The sequence below is a fragment of the Coregonus lavaretus genome (assembly GCF_964263955.1).
Source record: "Coregonus lavaretus genome assembly, chromosome: 17".
Lineage (NCBI taxonomy): Eukaryota > Metazoa > Chordata > Actinopteri > Salmoniformes > Salmonidae > Coregonus > Coregonus lavaretus.
This window is the reverse complement of record NC_140004.1, coordinates 28341742-28356032: the sequence shown is the minus strand read 5'-3', so window position 1 is coordinate 28356032 and position 14291 is coordinate 28341742. Positions and strand designations below refer to the sequence as shown.

General features: G+C 42.6%; 2 protein-coding genes across 2 annotated transcripts; one reads left to right on the top strand and one right to left on the bottom strand.

The window, feature by feature from the left end:
* Nucleotides 1-3385: 3385 nt before the first annotated feature.
* Nucleotides 3386-7634, top strand: LOC311145129 (large ribosomal subunit protein eL6-like). Its single transcript, XM_084181322.1, has 7 exons — nt 3386-3404; nt 4374-4523; nt 4768-4866; nt 5159-5302; nt 6245-6293; nt 6532-6716; nt 7450-7634. Exons 2-7 carry the CDS (start codon nt 4374-4376, stop codon nt 7600-7602), a joined length of 780 nt encoding a protein of 259 aa, XP_084037448.1. The 5' UTR covers nt 3386-3404; the 3' UTR covers nt 7603-7634.
* Nucleotides 7635-9280: 1646 nt separating this feature from the next.
* LOC311145128 (dynein light chain 1, cytoplasmic) lies at nt 9281-12138 on the bottom strand. Its single transcript, XM_084181321.1, has 3 exons — nt 12046-12138; nt 11080-11218; nt 9281-9665 (listed from the first exon to the last, which is right to left on the bottom strand). Exons 2-3 carry the CDS (start codon nt 11209-11211, stop codon nt 9528-9530), a joined length of 270 nt encoding a protein of 89 aa, XP_084037447.1. The 5' UTR covers nt 11212-11218; nt 12046-12138; the 3' UTR covers nt 9281-9527.
* Between the last annotated feature and the right edge of the window lie 2153 nt (nt 12139-14291).

Here is a 14291-nt window from a genome sequence, read left to right as displayed (position 1 = left end):
TTCCCCGGACAACTAAGTGCTGTTATTGTGAAGTGGAAACATCTAAGAGCAACAACGGCTCAGCCGCGAAGTGGTAGGCCACACCAGCTCACAGAATGGGACCGCCGAGTGCTGTAGCGCATAAAAATGGTCTGTCCTTGGTCGCAACACTCCCTACCGAGTTCCAAACTACCTCTGGAAGCAACGTCAGCACAATAACTGTTGGTAGGAAGCTTCATGAAATGGGTTTCCATGGCCGAGCAGCTGCACACAAGCCTAAGATCACCATGTGCAATGCCAAGCGTCAGCTGAAGTGGTGTAAAGCTTGCCGCCATTCGACTCTGGAGCAGTGGAAACGCGTTCTCTGGAGTAATGAATCACGCTTCACCATCTGGCAGTCCAACGGACGAATCTGGGTTTGGCGGATGCCAAGAGAAGGCTACCTGGTCCATACAGAAATGGTTTGCATAGTGTCAGCTGTAAATTTGGTGGAGGAGGAATAATGGTCTGGGGTTGTTTTTCATGGTTCGGGCTAGGCCCCTTAGTTCCAGTGAAGGGAAATATTAACGCTACAGCACACAATGACATTCTAGACGATTCTGTACTTCCAACTTTGTGGCAATCAATCAAATGTATTTATAAAGCCATTTTTACATCAGCAGGCATCACAAAGTGCTATACAGAAACCCAGCCTAAAACCCCAAACAGCAAGCAATGCAGATGTAGAAGCATGGTGGCTTGGAAAAACTCCCTAGAAAGGTAGAAACCTAGAGAGGAACCAGGCTCTGAGGGGTGGCCAGTCCCCTTCTGGCTGTGCCGGGTGGAGATTATAACAGTACATGGCCATTAAGGCCAGATTTTTCTCCAAGATGTTAAAACGTTCATAGATGACCAGCAGGGTCAAACAGTGGTTGCAACAGGTCAGTACATCAGGAGTAAATGTCACTTGGCTTTTCATAGCTGGGCATTTAGAGGTTGAAATAGCAGAGTTGAAACTGGTGCAGCAGCACGACCAGGTGGACTGGGGACAGCAAGGAGTCATCAGGCCAGGTAGTCCTGAGGCATGGTCCTAGGGCTCAGGTCCGCCGGGAGGGGAGGGAAAGGGAGAGAATTAGAGGGAGCGTACTTAAATTCACACAGGACACCAGATAAGACAGGAGAATAACACCAGATATAACAGACTGACCCTAGCCCCCTGGCACATAGACTATTGCAGCATAGATACTGGAGGCTGAGACGGGGGGTCGGGAGTTTGGGGAAGGCCCTTTCCTGTTTCAGCATGACAATACCCCCGTGCACAAAGTGAGGTCCATACAGAAATGGTTTGTCGAGATTGGTGTGGAATAACTTGACTGGCCTGCACAGAGCCCTGACCTCAACCCCATCAAACACCTTTGGGATTAATTGGAACGCCGACTGCGAGCCAGGCCTAATTGCCCAACATCAGTGCCCGATCTCACTAATGCTCTTGTAGCTGAATGGAAGCAAGTCCCCGCAGCAATGTTCCAAGATCTAGTGGAAAGCCTTCCCATAAGAGTGGAGGCTGTTATAGCAGCAATGGGGGGACCAACTCCATATTAATGCCCATGATTTTGGAATGAGATATTTGATGAGCAGGTGTCCACATACTTTTGGTCATGTAATGTATCTCAGGATCCACATCAATATAGCAATGTGCAGTGTGTCTGCAACGAAGGTGACCTGGAACGCCACCGTAATCTTGGTCCTGGAAACTGGTCCTATGAGACTATAGAGATAAAAAATATTTTCATAGACAACTCATCATTTTTATTTATTTATTTTATTTCACCTTTATTTAACCAGGTAAGCCAGTTGAGAACAAGTTCTAATTTACAACTGCGACCTGGCCAAGATAAAGCAAAGCAGTGCGATAAAAACAACAACACAGAGTTACATATGGGGTAAAAAAACAAAGTCAAAAAATACAACAGAAAATATATATACAGTGTGTGCAAATGTAGCAAGTTATGGAGGTAAGGCAATAAATAGGCTATAGTGCAAAATAATTACAATTAGTATTAACACTGGAATGCTAGATGTGCAAGAGATTATGTGCAAATAGAGATACTGGGGTGCAAAAGAGCAAAATAAATAACAATATAGGGATGAGGTAGTTGGGTGGGCTAATTTCAGATGGGCTGTGTACAGGTGCAGTGATCGGTAAGGTGCTCTGACAACTGATGCTTAAAGTTAGTGAGGGAGATAAGAGTCTCCAGCTTCAGAGATTTTTGCAATTCGTTCCAGTCATTGACAGCAGATAACTGGAAGGAATGGCGGCCAAAGGAGGTGTTGGCTTTGGGAATGACCAGTGAGATATACCTGCTGGAGCGCAGACTACGGGTGGGTGCTGCTATGGTGACCAATGAGCTAAAATAAGGCGGGGATTTGCCTAGCAGTGATTTATAGATGGCCTGGAGCCAGTGGGTTTGACGACGAACATGTAGTGAGGACCAGCCAACAAGAGCGTACAGGTCACAGTGGTGGGTAGTGTATGGGGCTTTGGAGACAAAACGGATGGCACTGTGATAGACTACATCCAATTTGCTGAGTAGAGTGTTGGAGGCTATTTTGTAAATGACATCGCCGAAGTCAAGGATCGGTAGAATAGTCAGTTTTACGAGGGCATGTTTGGCAGCATGAGTGAAGGAGGCTTTGTTGCGAAATAGGAAGCCGATTCTAGATTTAACTTTGGATTGGAGATTCTTAATGTGAGTCTGGAAGGAGAGTTTACAGTCTAACCAGACACCTAGGTATTTGTAGTTGTCCACATACTCTAGGTCAGACCCGTCGAGAGTGGTGATTCTAGTCGGGTGGGCGGGTGCCAGCAGCGTTCGATTGAAGAGCATGCATTTAGTTTTACTAGTGTTTAAGAGCAGTTGGAGGCTACTGAAGGAGTGTTGTATGGCATTAAAGCTTGTTTGGAGGTTTGTTAACACAGTGTCCAATGAAGGGCCAGATGTATACAAAATGGTGTCGTCTGCGTAGAGGTGGATCTGAGAGTCACCAGCAGCAAGAGCGACATCATTGATATACACGGAGAAAAGAGTCAGCCCAAGAATTGAACCCTGTGGCACCACCATAGAGACTGCCATAGGTCCAGACAACAGGCCCTCCGATTTGACACATTGAACTCCTCATTACTTGATGATGAGTGCTGGAAATAATGTAGATTTGTCCATAAATTACAAATATGAACATTACTCATCTTATCAGACAAATACAGCATTCATGGATTTCATTTACAATGTTTATTGATTATAAATTGTTTTATTTTATTGATAAATTAGTTGTTTCTCAAAGGACTACAAGGGCCAAGATTTGTTTCCGTCGTTTACGTCAACGTCAAATGCAACGTGCTTATATACGTAACTTCCCCGGATGTCGGTCTTTTTTTCCTAGTAAAGGTAAGAATGGCTTCTCACTGCACTACTGCGTAAATAAAATCGGTGTTCATCTATACAAAATGCACGAAATAATCACATCCAATATATGTGGGGTGATTGGTTATGTCCTTAAGAGTCTTTATGTTTGAATATGATTGTGTTTTATGTGTGATGACTTGTAAATAAATAGCGTTATGTTTCGTAAGCGTATGCCCACGGTCTGCTACATGATATCTCAACGCGTCGTAATTCTTGAGCAGATTTCAGATTTTGTCTAATTTATATTTACTGGCGACGGTAATTACTTTTATTAGAGAATATGACTTCCCGTGTGTAATGGCATATTGTAGAGAATTACTGAAAACGACTAAAACGTAAAGGCTAGCCGGCTTGGTTGCTAACTTAAGGTGAATGGCATGGCTAATTTAACGTTAGCTACGACTTGTCATGCCGGAATTTGACCATGCTTGCGTGTACTCTTTCTCCAGTCATTTAAGGTGTTTTGTCAATTCTGTGAAAATAACTTAGCTGTTGAAATGTCTGTTTTTATCTGCACACTTTGATGTGTGCTGTTATGTTACCAAGTTGCAGATGTGCATCCAGGTAGCTAAATGTTCATGGCATGCTAGTGGTGTAGTGGCAGACTATCACCCAGTGATGGGGCCTGCTGGTTTTGCTCAGTAATTTGAATAATTTGACCATAGTTTACAGCCAACCATTTTGGTTACCCGTTCTTGAATATCTGAAGCCACAATGTGCTTAGTTAGAAAATTAGCTAGCTAGTTTAATGTTAGCTCTCCTAACCTGTCACCCTCTGTTTCAGCACCATATTGAAAGTAGTTAACTAACCAGCATTAGTCATTCATGATCCACCAGTGATGCATGTTCAACCATGGAGTTACAACTATCCTGTAATTCAATACTATAAATATTGCTCTATTGTAGAATTCTCCATGGGTTTAACCTATTCTGCTCCCCATCTCTCCCCAGATGGCAGAGGGAGACAAGAAGAAGGTGGCCAAGAAGGCTCACTGCAGCCGGAACCCTGTCCTGGCCAGGGGCATCGGTCGCTACTCCCGCTCCGCCATGTATTCCCGCAGGGCCATGTACAAGAGGAAGACCAAGACCACTGAGACCAAGGTGAGAGAGGGGAGGCACACAGACTGGGGGAAGCCGTCACTTTTGTTCTCTAGATTGGAACTGTTAGACTTGTTTGGACCCCAGGAAGAGTACATGCTGCCTTGGTAGCAGCTAATGGGGATCCCTAATAAATACAAACAGGTTCAGGGTTTATTAAAAACTAGATGATGGTTAATGTCGTATAATTTATTTGTGTAGTGTACTGAAAGCTTCAACATGTGATGTCGGTGACTGCTTGTTTTAGATTGAGAAGAAGCTGAAGGTCAAGACCCCATCCACCATCACCAAGACTGTCGGCGGTGACAAAAATGGAGGCACTCGTGTTGTCAAGATGCGCAAGATGGTGAGTCTTTCGCTCAGACTCAAACATTGTTTCCCAAATTGTGGTTGGCATAAAGTTTCTCATGGATCGTTGTAACCATCGCTGGATTTTATAGTTCACAACCACATTCAGCAGATGAAGATGCCGGTGTGAGACACAGCTTTTATCTGTTGTATACATAAAAATGCTGATTTTTACTTTTCATTAGTTCGATATACTACATACAGTAAGGTCTGGTAGTGAGATGTGGCGTTCAATAATTATACACTTGTGAAGTCGTGTGTTTGATCCCTTGACTCATGTTTGCCCAAAGCCCCGTTACTACCCCACAGAGGATGTGGCCCGTAAACTGAAGAACCATGGGAAGAAGCCCTTCAGCCAGCACAAGAGGAACCTGCGTGCCACCATCACCCCAGGAACCGTGCTTGTACTGCTCACTGGACGCCACCGCGGAAAGGTGAGATCGCATGCATTAATACTCATGCATGCGCACACACTCATGTGTAATGGAGTTGGATCATACCATAACCTCACTCCAGCCACACCACCTTAAACTGTCCTTGTCCTGATAACTGGATGCCAGTGCAGGAAGGTGAGGACCCTCATGGCCACACATGACACTGCTCTCAATCATAAATATCTATTGCTTTCACACGCTCAGGCTTACTCGCTGTATAATTATTTTGCAACCTATAATATTGCAGAGATTGTGTGCTGTGCATATGAATTTAAACACCCTTGATGCACTGCAGCCATTTTTTGCCCTACATGTGATAAGCTGCCTGATACTCCCACACTGACAAATCAGTTCACCTCTTGCCCACACATAGAAACACACACATATACAAGCCTCACACAGGCATACTGCTGGCATACTACAGTAGTTCCCACACACAGGACTGCGCCCACACACTGAATTCACCCAGCAGGTCCTGCTGCTATGGTGTCAGCTTTGAAGTGCGGCTCAATTGCCAGAGGACACTTGCAGCATTGTATTGGGAGCACATAAATGTGTAAAGTGGAAGATTTCATTAAACTCAAGTTGATGAACAGATTGTTTAAAGATTTATGTAATGCGTTTCCCTATACATTTAAATTGGCATTGGCCTAGTACAATTGTTTGTACTATTTTTGTTTTGTTACTGTAACAAAGTCGAGGGTGATAAATGGATCAGCTCTATATTCTAATAGAAAGGTTTGATGGTTTCAGCTGTGGCACTATTCCTTTACCCCTTGGTTTTACCAGTAAGAAAGAATCCGGTGTGTTTGCGCTAGGCTGGAACTAAAGCCTGTATATCCTGTAGTTTCAGGATCAGGGTTGGTGATCACTACTGTAGCATGTACATGTGGTAGATGTCCTGTGCAATCCAGTGACTGGCTCTTCTCTCTCTCCCTTCAGCGTGTTGTGTTCCTGAAGCAGCTCTCTAGTGGTCTCCTGCTTGTAACTGGTAAGAACAACCAGTGGTTTCTTTGAAATATTCTTGTCACGGTGAATTGGCAAAACAAGTGTTGCATAAAGTAGTTAATTTCAGAATGTCCAGTGAGATTTTATTTCACATTCATGTCTGTGCAGCTGCAGTACCTCATCAGGTATCCATCCTACCTTGATGTGATGTTTTGAAAAGTATGCTCTTCTTGCCATTTCAGTTGTAACTCAATCCCCCTCTTGCTCTCTCCATCCTCTAGGTCCCCTGGCCCTGAATCGTGTCCCCCTTCGCAGGGCACACCAAAAGTTTGTCATCGCTACAGCAACCAAGGTCGACATCTCTGGCATGAAGATCCCCAAGACTCTGTCAGACGCCTACTTCAAGAAGAAGAGACTGAGGAGACCCCGCCACCAGGAGGGAGAGATCTTTGACACAGAGAAAGAGGTAAATCCCACACTACTAGACATACACAACCTATACACAACCTATACACACTTGCAAACCCTTCTGGGATTTACAGACTAGTGGGAGGGAGTAGTAGTGAGGGGTGACTTGAGTTGTCATTGGACTGGTAGCGTACAAGCAGTGTGCACATACTAAATCGGGGTAGGCAACTAGATTCAGATGCGGGCCGATTTGTCAGAGCGGATGGTCGACGGGTCGTAACATAGTGATAATAATTTGTACACTGCAAATTGACCACAACTAAGCCCAAAAAGGAGATTGTATTTGAAAATAACAATTTCATACCTTGATTACATTGAGACAGTCACATTTGTTTATAAAAAAAATGGTATTTGTGGGAATACTTGGTGAACAGATTTCCTAAATATAACACATTTTTAGCTTGGTTCCTGGTGATTTTAGTATTTTTACATGCGAACTGGTTTTGGCCTGCGGACCGCCTGTTGCCGACCCCTGTACTAGATGCGCAACACATGTATAAATCCTAATCCCTCATTCCTTAGAATGTTATTTGGAGAATGCAGTCAGTTTATACTGACTGCTCAAATATTTCACTTGGGAGGGGGTCTTTTGTTCAATAAATGGATGACTACTCTTTCCTCTTTGGTTGTGGCAAAAAAAAACTAGGTTGTGACTAGAACATGCTTTTCATTGGTAGGCAACAAGCTAAAGTCTATCTCTTACCTCTCTCTCTTCTCTTCCCCCGCTACAGAAGTACCAGTTGACAGAGCAGAGGAAAGAGGACCAGAAGACTGTAGACTCTCAGCTGCTGCCCCTCATTAAGAAGGTTCCCCAGCTGAAGGGCTACCTGCGCTCCTCTTTCTGCCTCTCCAACGGGGTCTACCCTCACAAACTGGTTTTCTAAATGTTTTAATAAAGAGTACCACCACAGTCCTATCCCACCCTCTGGCTGTATGTGATTGTGTATTGATGGGCTATTGTTGGAAGTTTTGAGGCAGGATTTGAAATGTTCTGAATCTTTTGGCGGTGTCCTGGTAGAGCCCAGCAGCACCCCTGTAATTCAAAACTCTCAATGGGGTTCTGTGGCAGGCTGGGTTGTCACCAAGGCATTCAGGAAGCATCAGGTGTTTGGTTGCTGCCATTGAAGTCTGTTGTATTACCTACCTAACCCTGGATTATGTTTGCCAAATATCAGTTTCCAGTTGGTTCTCATCCACCCCTACACTACATGTCTTCACTGATATAGATTAAAGAGCTTTTAGCCATTTGTCGCTAAAAATATTTACAATGGAACAGTTTGACTACATACATTGTGTAACCTCCCATAGGAGGATCTCTAGCTCAGTTGGTAAGAGCATGGCGCTTGCAACGCCAGGGTTGTGGGTTCGTTCCCCACGGGGGGCCAGTATGAAAATGTATGCACTCACTAACTGTAAATCGCTCTGGATAAGAGCGTCTGCTAAATTACTAAAATGTAAGTATGTTGGGACAGGTACATAATGCTAAACACTGTAAAAATAGCAACTAAGTTTCCATCTCGCTTTGGTTGTAAAAGGACAGAAGTAGTTTAGTTTGGGCCAGACCATAGAACGAGATTTGTAGGCTCTCTGGGCCAGACCTAGAAACCAGGTCCATCTTTTTCAATTGAAGTTGTCACAGCTATAAACATGTTCGCTGTTAATGATAGCTAGAACGGACTCATTGTCTTGTGGAATACTGCTCTGAATTAAAAATATATATATATATTGGTAGCACCCATTGAAATGTAGGTGCCGCCTATATTAATTATAGCACGTGCCCTCGAAACAAGTTTAAGAGCTAAAATGTTGATACAAATACCGTCATTGAAACTTATGGAATATTAGGTTTCTACATTGTAGGAAAAAACGGCCTATTAATACGTTATTCAAAGACGTGATGACTACATGCAAGAGATCTGTCATTCATCGCCATGATCATTGATCTCCAGAAGCCATACATTTTCCTTGCTTTCGGTGCCCCTAATATTTGGATATACTGATAGTTGACAGTGAGGTAACATGGCTGCGTGTAAACAAAATGGTTAACTCGCGAGTACTTTTAGAACTGCCTACTACTTTATGAATGTAAAATGCGGTCCCGCGGTAGGGAAATAAAAATGTTGCGCCGGTATGGGACATATCTTTTGATCTGGTGGGCTACAATCGATTCTCGCTGTTATGGTGCAACCATGACGCTATCGAGTCCTCACTCTTTCTATACTCGAAACCCGTACAGCGCAAAGCTTAACAAGTATATGGGATATTTTTTTGGTCGCCTTTAGAGCCCTGGTGGCAGATGTATGAAAATGATTTGATGGAAGAAGATTAGCCAAGAGCCCTTTACCTCTTCGTGTGACATTTACCTGAGCTAGTGTAATTTATGGTTAAGTGAGTGGGATGATAATCTATTTTCACATGTAGTTTCTGGTCATCAGACAAAAAAAGGCCTGCTGCCATATACCAATTTGGATGATGGACCTTGTGACATGCTTCATAGCCAAAAAAGGAGTGTGAACATAAGTAGCTAAAATAACAAACTACTCCAACAGGTAAACCCAGAAAGCCAAACGATATCACTTTAATTAATTTTTAAAAATGACAACATCAAATCTACTGTAATAGAAAACAAAAATAAATACAAAGTGTTTAATTTCTCACATGGCCATGTATTTTTTCTTCAACAATGAACAAAATAGTAGAAAGCAGCACAGAAAAAGGCAGTCCCAGTTGACCAGGAATGATACAGCCTTTCTGTCAAGTCCGTATTTAATGGTCAGTTGATGTTGAAGGGGCTGGGGCGGCTGGCCCCTTAGCCAGACTTGAAAAGCAGGATGGCCACCTGGCCCAAGTAGAAGTAGATGAAATGCTTGGTCTCATGGGTCACGTAGCTGCCAAAGTTCCTCCCTACGATGCAATGCCAGGTGGGGTTGTACTTCTTGTCAAACTCCTGGGCGGGGCAGAGACAGGAATGCAGTGATTAACCAGACATAGCATTCATTGAGGGAACCATTAAAATAGGTAATGGTTTGGTTCCCTCCCTAAATATACTCTACAAAAATAGTGTTGGTCGGTCCAATGTATCATTAGCTGAAATAAAGATCACAGAAATGTTCCACATGCACAAAATGCTAATTTCTCAAATGTTGTACAGACATTTGTTCACAATACCTGTTAGTGAGCATTTCTCCTTTGCCAAGATAATCCATCCACCTGACAGGTGTGGCATATCAATAAGCTGATTAAACAGCATGATCATTACACAGGTGCACCTTGTGCTGGGGACAATAAAATGCCACTAAAATGTGCAGTTGTGTTACACAATACAATGCCACAGATGTCTCAAGTTGAGGCAATGTGCAATGCCCCTGCAATGCCCCTGCCCAGTTGTGAAATCCATAGATTAGGGCCCAATTCAGTTATTTCAATTGACCGACTTCCTTATATGAACTGTAACTCAGTAAAATCATTGAAGTTGTTGCATTTATATTTTTGTTCAGTATAGTGTTTTTTCAGCACCACTGTAGTACATTTCATACAGTTTGCCATTGATTTATAGTAAACCAGTAACTTGTCAGGCAGCTAACATTTAGTATGAAGGTCTGACTATTTTAACTGAATTTCATACCAAAGCCAGGGATAACATCCCTTTCCCCATGTATGCAATTCAACAGATCGTTTGAGCATCAAACACAAGATTTTAACAATTGTGGACAACTGATAGCAACATCATAAATCAATCCCCCGCAGCCCACAGTGTAATTTATGGTAAGTGTCACACTGACTGTTCTGCATGGGGAATAGGCAGAGAGTCATTCAGCCACAGACCTAGCGGACTAAACTCGACAGTGAAGAAAGATTGATGAACTTCATCCAGGCTTTGTGGAATCTAGCTCCGACTGTCGATTCGCCCAAGGTCAATACTTAAAAACGTAAACCTTGTACCTAAATTTGTAGAGTAAACCGTGCCTATATAAATTTAAAAAATGCTGAAACCCATACTTTTTCAATAAACATTAATCAAATACAACCACCGACTGTTAGCTCATGCTGTTGCTATAAGATAGCAACTTAGTGCAAATGCGCTCGTTGAATCTCAACAAGGAAACAGTTCGTGGTGGTATTTCATTATAGTTTATTGAAAACGACAGCAAACAAAGGCACGCAACCACAGAGGCCAAACAGGTACACGGTGGGCGTTTAATAATTTACATTTTTATAAGTATTGACCTTGGGCAAATCGATGCATTAGGAGCTAGATTCCACAAAGCCTGGTCTCGGCACCACGCTGTTAGTGAAGTTCATCAGTGACTTCCATGGACCACAGACCATGTTAGTCATTGAACTGTCGTCTGGGTAGCTACCTTCTTGATGTATGCAGCGATGTCTTTCTCGATGTTGTACTTCTCCAGAGCCTGCGTGGCGCACTCGACTGCGTCCTGCTGCATCTCCTCCGACATGTCGGCATTTTTTATGACTGCTTTTCTGTCAGACATGGTTGCCCTAGGAGCCCAAAACACATCACCGTATTAATGGCATGGGAGGATCAACTTGGGCTCACCCTGCATTTAACCGTACTCACTTCTTCTAGAAAGAGCTTGGCATATTAAGACTCATCATCCACTAGTAGCTAAAGCAGCATCTTCAGATCAGAGCTTAACACACCAAGCAGCACTTGTCTTGCTGCCGTGCAAATACCAATTACATAATAATGGGTACATGGCATCCCGGCGAACTATTATTTTATCTACGTTGCGTAACAATTTCCATCACCGCTACTGCGCAGTTTCTATGGATACGCTTCTAAAGTTAATTGCCTAGCTAACTAGAATCCTTATCTTCTCCAAAGAACGTTAGTGAAATTTTCCACATGATCACTCAGGAAAAAAAGATAACATTGACCTTTGCTTTGATAAATCTAGTTTTACAGTAGCTAGCTAACACCATTTTCCCAAATGAGTCAAGACTCAAGTTAAAATTAGCTAGCTACTGTTAACTAGCTAACGTTAACTTACAATTCAGTGCAAACAGCAATGCTTTCCTTTAAGTGTAAGACAGGTGCTAACTTATTTCGCTAACAAATACGTATGTCATGATATTAGCTAGATGTCAAAATGTAAGTTGATAGCTGTCTGACAATCTAACGTTAGCTAGCTAGCGGATGAATCAACGTCAATGACCATTTTGTGCCACTCACAGACGCAAATAGCGGTTTCAACTGTAACGTTACTTATCAATTCAGATACCAAATTAATAATAGACTACCTCCTCCCCTATGATCAATCAAAAGATAACGATCGATATCTCATAATAGCCAAGCTAAGTTTTACCTAAATATCCAACGCCGGTTTTCTCCGCTATATGGACGCTTGGTTTCACAGCTACAACTCCCGCTAAGTAGAGGTTGACAAAAAGTAATGTGGGTGTGTAACTGACCTGACCCGATGGCACCTATATCCTATTGGCTACCCCGTTATGCATTCGGTGTAGTTATTGGTCAATCTCTCGCAGCTTTCGTTGGTGTTTCTCATTGCATTTTATTTCAACCCATCATGCTTTGCGGTTCCCACGCGTCGTCGGTTTCCGTGGAAACCGTTGTAAACAACAATATTATCACAGTTTCTAAACCCTACTGTACCACAGACAGAAGGGGTAACTTATACATATATTTGAGTGTACTGTCTTTGATATTAGCTTGCTGCCTGCTACGAAAAGTCCAATCTGACGTTAAATTTACAAAAGCTGGCCTTCTAGCCATGACCTACTGGGTGCTGCTGCTAACTGGCTGCTTAGCAGCACAGCTCAGACAAATCCGCAGAGGCATAGAGATTCTATTAAATGACCGTACTAAAGGGGCTATAGATGGCTTGCAGTTGACGTACGACGCCTCCAGGCGGCCATGTTGGAAGACCACCGCATTAATTCTTCTGACAACAACAGCCGAGTGGCTACCCCAAACTGCATGATAACAGTGCCTAAAACTAGTTGATTCATCAGCACGGTCATTTTCTGTAGAGTATCTGGCTGCTCTAACAAGGCAGGAAAGAACGGGGGAAAAAATATGTTTACAGATTCCCCGCAACCATGAAATACCATTGGTTACACCAATGAGATAACACTCAAGAATTGTCAGAAAAGCGAAAAAAACGTTTTGCCCGTCAAGACCTGAACCCAGACAGCTCTCAGTAACTGGTCTGCTACGATCATTTCATCACTGGTAAATGAAGTCTGATCGATTTCGAGTTTAGTTGAGCTGCTATGCTAAGCTAGTTAGATAGCTTGTAGTCTAGCAATTAGCATGTGTCACGTGAGTTTAACATTTTGGGGAAGCTATTTATCACCATAAAAATTAACCGTTATAACAAAGGATTACATGCCTCGATCATCGCATTTGTGATGAGTAGATTGGATAGTGATCATTTAGGCTATTAACAAGCGCGTAGTGGCATAGGTTTATAGGCTATATCAGAGACGTTTCCTTTGCATGGGAAAAATGTGGCCTTTGATAAACATTTCATACAATTCTACTACACTTTATATGACTGGAGAAATTAGCAGAATATTTTTTAATACGATGGTAGCCTAGGCCTACTCTACTGACAACAGATCAATAAAAAACGACCTTGTCTTGAATGCAACCATGTAATCTAGGCCTATGAAAAAGGGGTCCTGGCTAAAAGGGATCCAGCTTTTGTCAAATTGTTCCCAAATATTTTTTATTGCATTTTAGCTAACCCTAACCCTTTTCCTAACTGTAACCTAATTCTCATAACCTGCTGCCTAAATTCTCCTAATCTGCTATGAAATGTCAAATATGACGTTAATTTGAAAAAAACTGGATCCCTTCTAGCCATGACCATGAAAAGGGGAGACATAAATTGTAAAATATGACATCCATATAGCCTGAAGGTCACTATTGACCCAAAAAACTTCCAGTGATTATCATATATTCATATCAGTGGAGGCTCCTCGGAGGCTTACATTCAGGGCAGGATGTAAATGTAAAATGTTCTTTGTCTAAAATAAATCACTGCACAAAAATAAATCACTGCATTTGACTCACACAGCCTCAGTCACTTACATTGTCCACTGTGTGTGTGCCTCTCTGTGACATAAGCTAAACATCTAGCAGGCTAGCTCATCATGTCTCAGTCTAAACTGTACACTCAAAAATACAGAAAGGAGTGGGAATCAAACCCTGAATTCAAAGGCTGGTTGAAGCTGTTTGTTGGAGATGATACACGGGCATACTGCCTGTATTGTAAGGCTTATTTCTACGCCAAACTTAGTGATGTAAAAAAACACATGACAACATGAAAACATACTCAAAAGGCAAAGCTTTATAACAGTTCCATCCAAAACAAGCTGCCATTTATGGTTTAAAAAAAATTGACTCTGCAAAAAAGGCTGAGGCCAACATGGCATTAGCTATCGCTGAACACTGTTCCATGCTGGCATGTGATCACATTGGAGAAGCATGTAGAGCTGCTTTCTCAGACTCCACTGCTGCTACCCACTTCAAAATGCACAGGACAAAGTGCACAGAAATGATTAATGGTGTTCTAGCACCATACTT

Bases quoted from the DNA above. Each gene is read 5' to 3' on its own strand.
- LOC311145129 (XM_084181322.1), top strand. From the start codon at position 4,374: ATGGCAGAGGGAGACAAGAAGAAGGTGGCCAAGAAGGCTCACTGCAGC. The intron at 4,524-4,767 runs GTGAGAGAGGGG...TGCTTGTTTTAG, and splicing joins CCAAGACCACTGAGACCAAG to ATTGAGAAGAAGCTGAAGGT. The intron at 6,717-7,449 runs GTAAATCCCACA...CCCCCGCTACAG, and splicing joins TCTTTGACACAGAGAAAGAG to AAGTACCAGTTGACAGAGCA.
- LOC311145128 (XM_084181321.1), bottom strand. From the start codon at position 11,211: ATGTCTGACAGAAAAGCAGTCATAAAAAATGCCGACATGTCGGAGGAG. The intron at 9,666-11,079 runs GTAGCTACCCAG...TGCCCCGCCCAG, and splicing joins TCGCTGCATACATCAAGAAG to GAGTTTGACAAGAAGTACAA.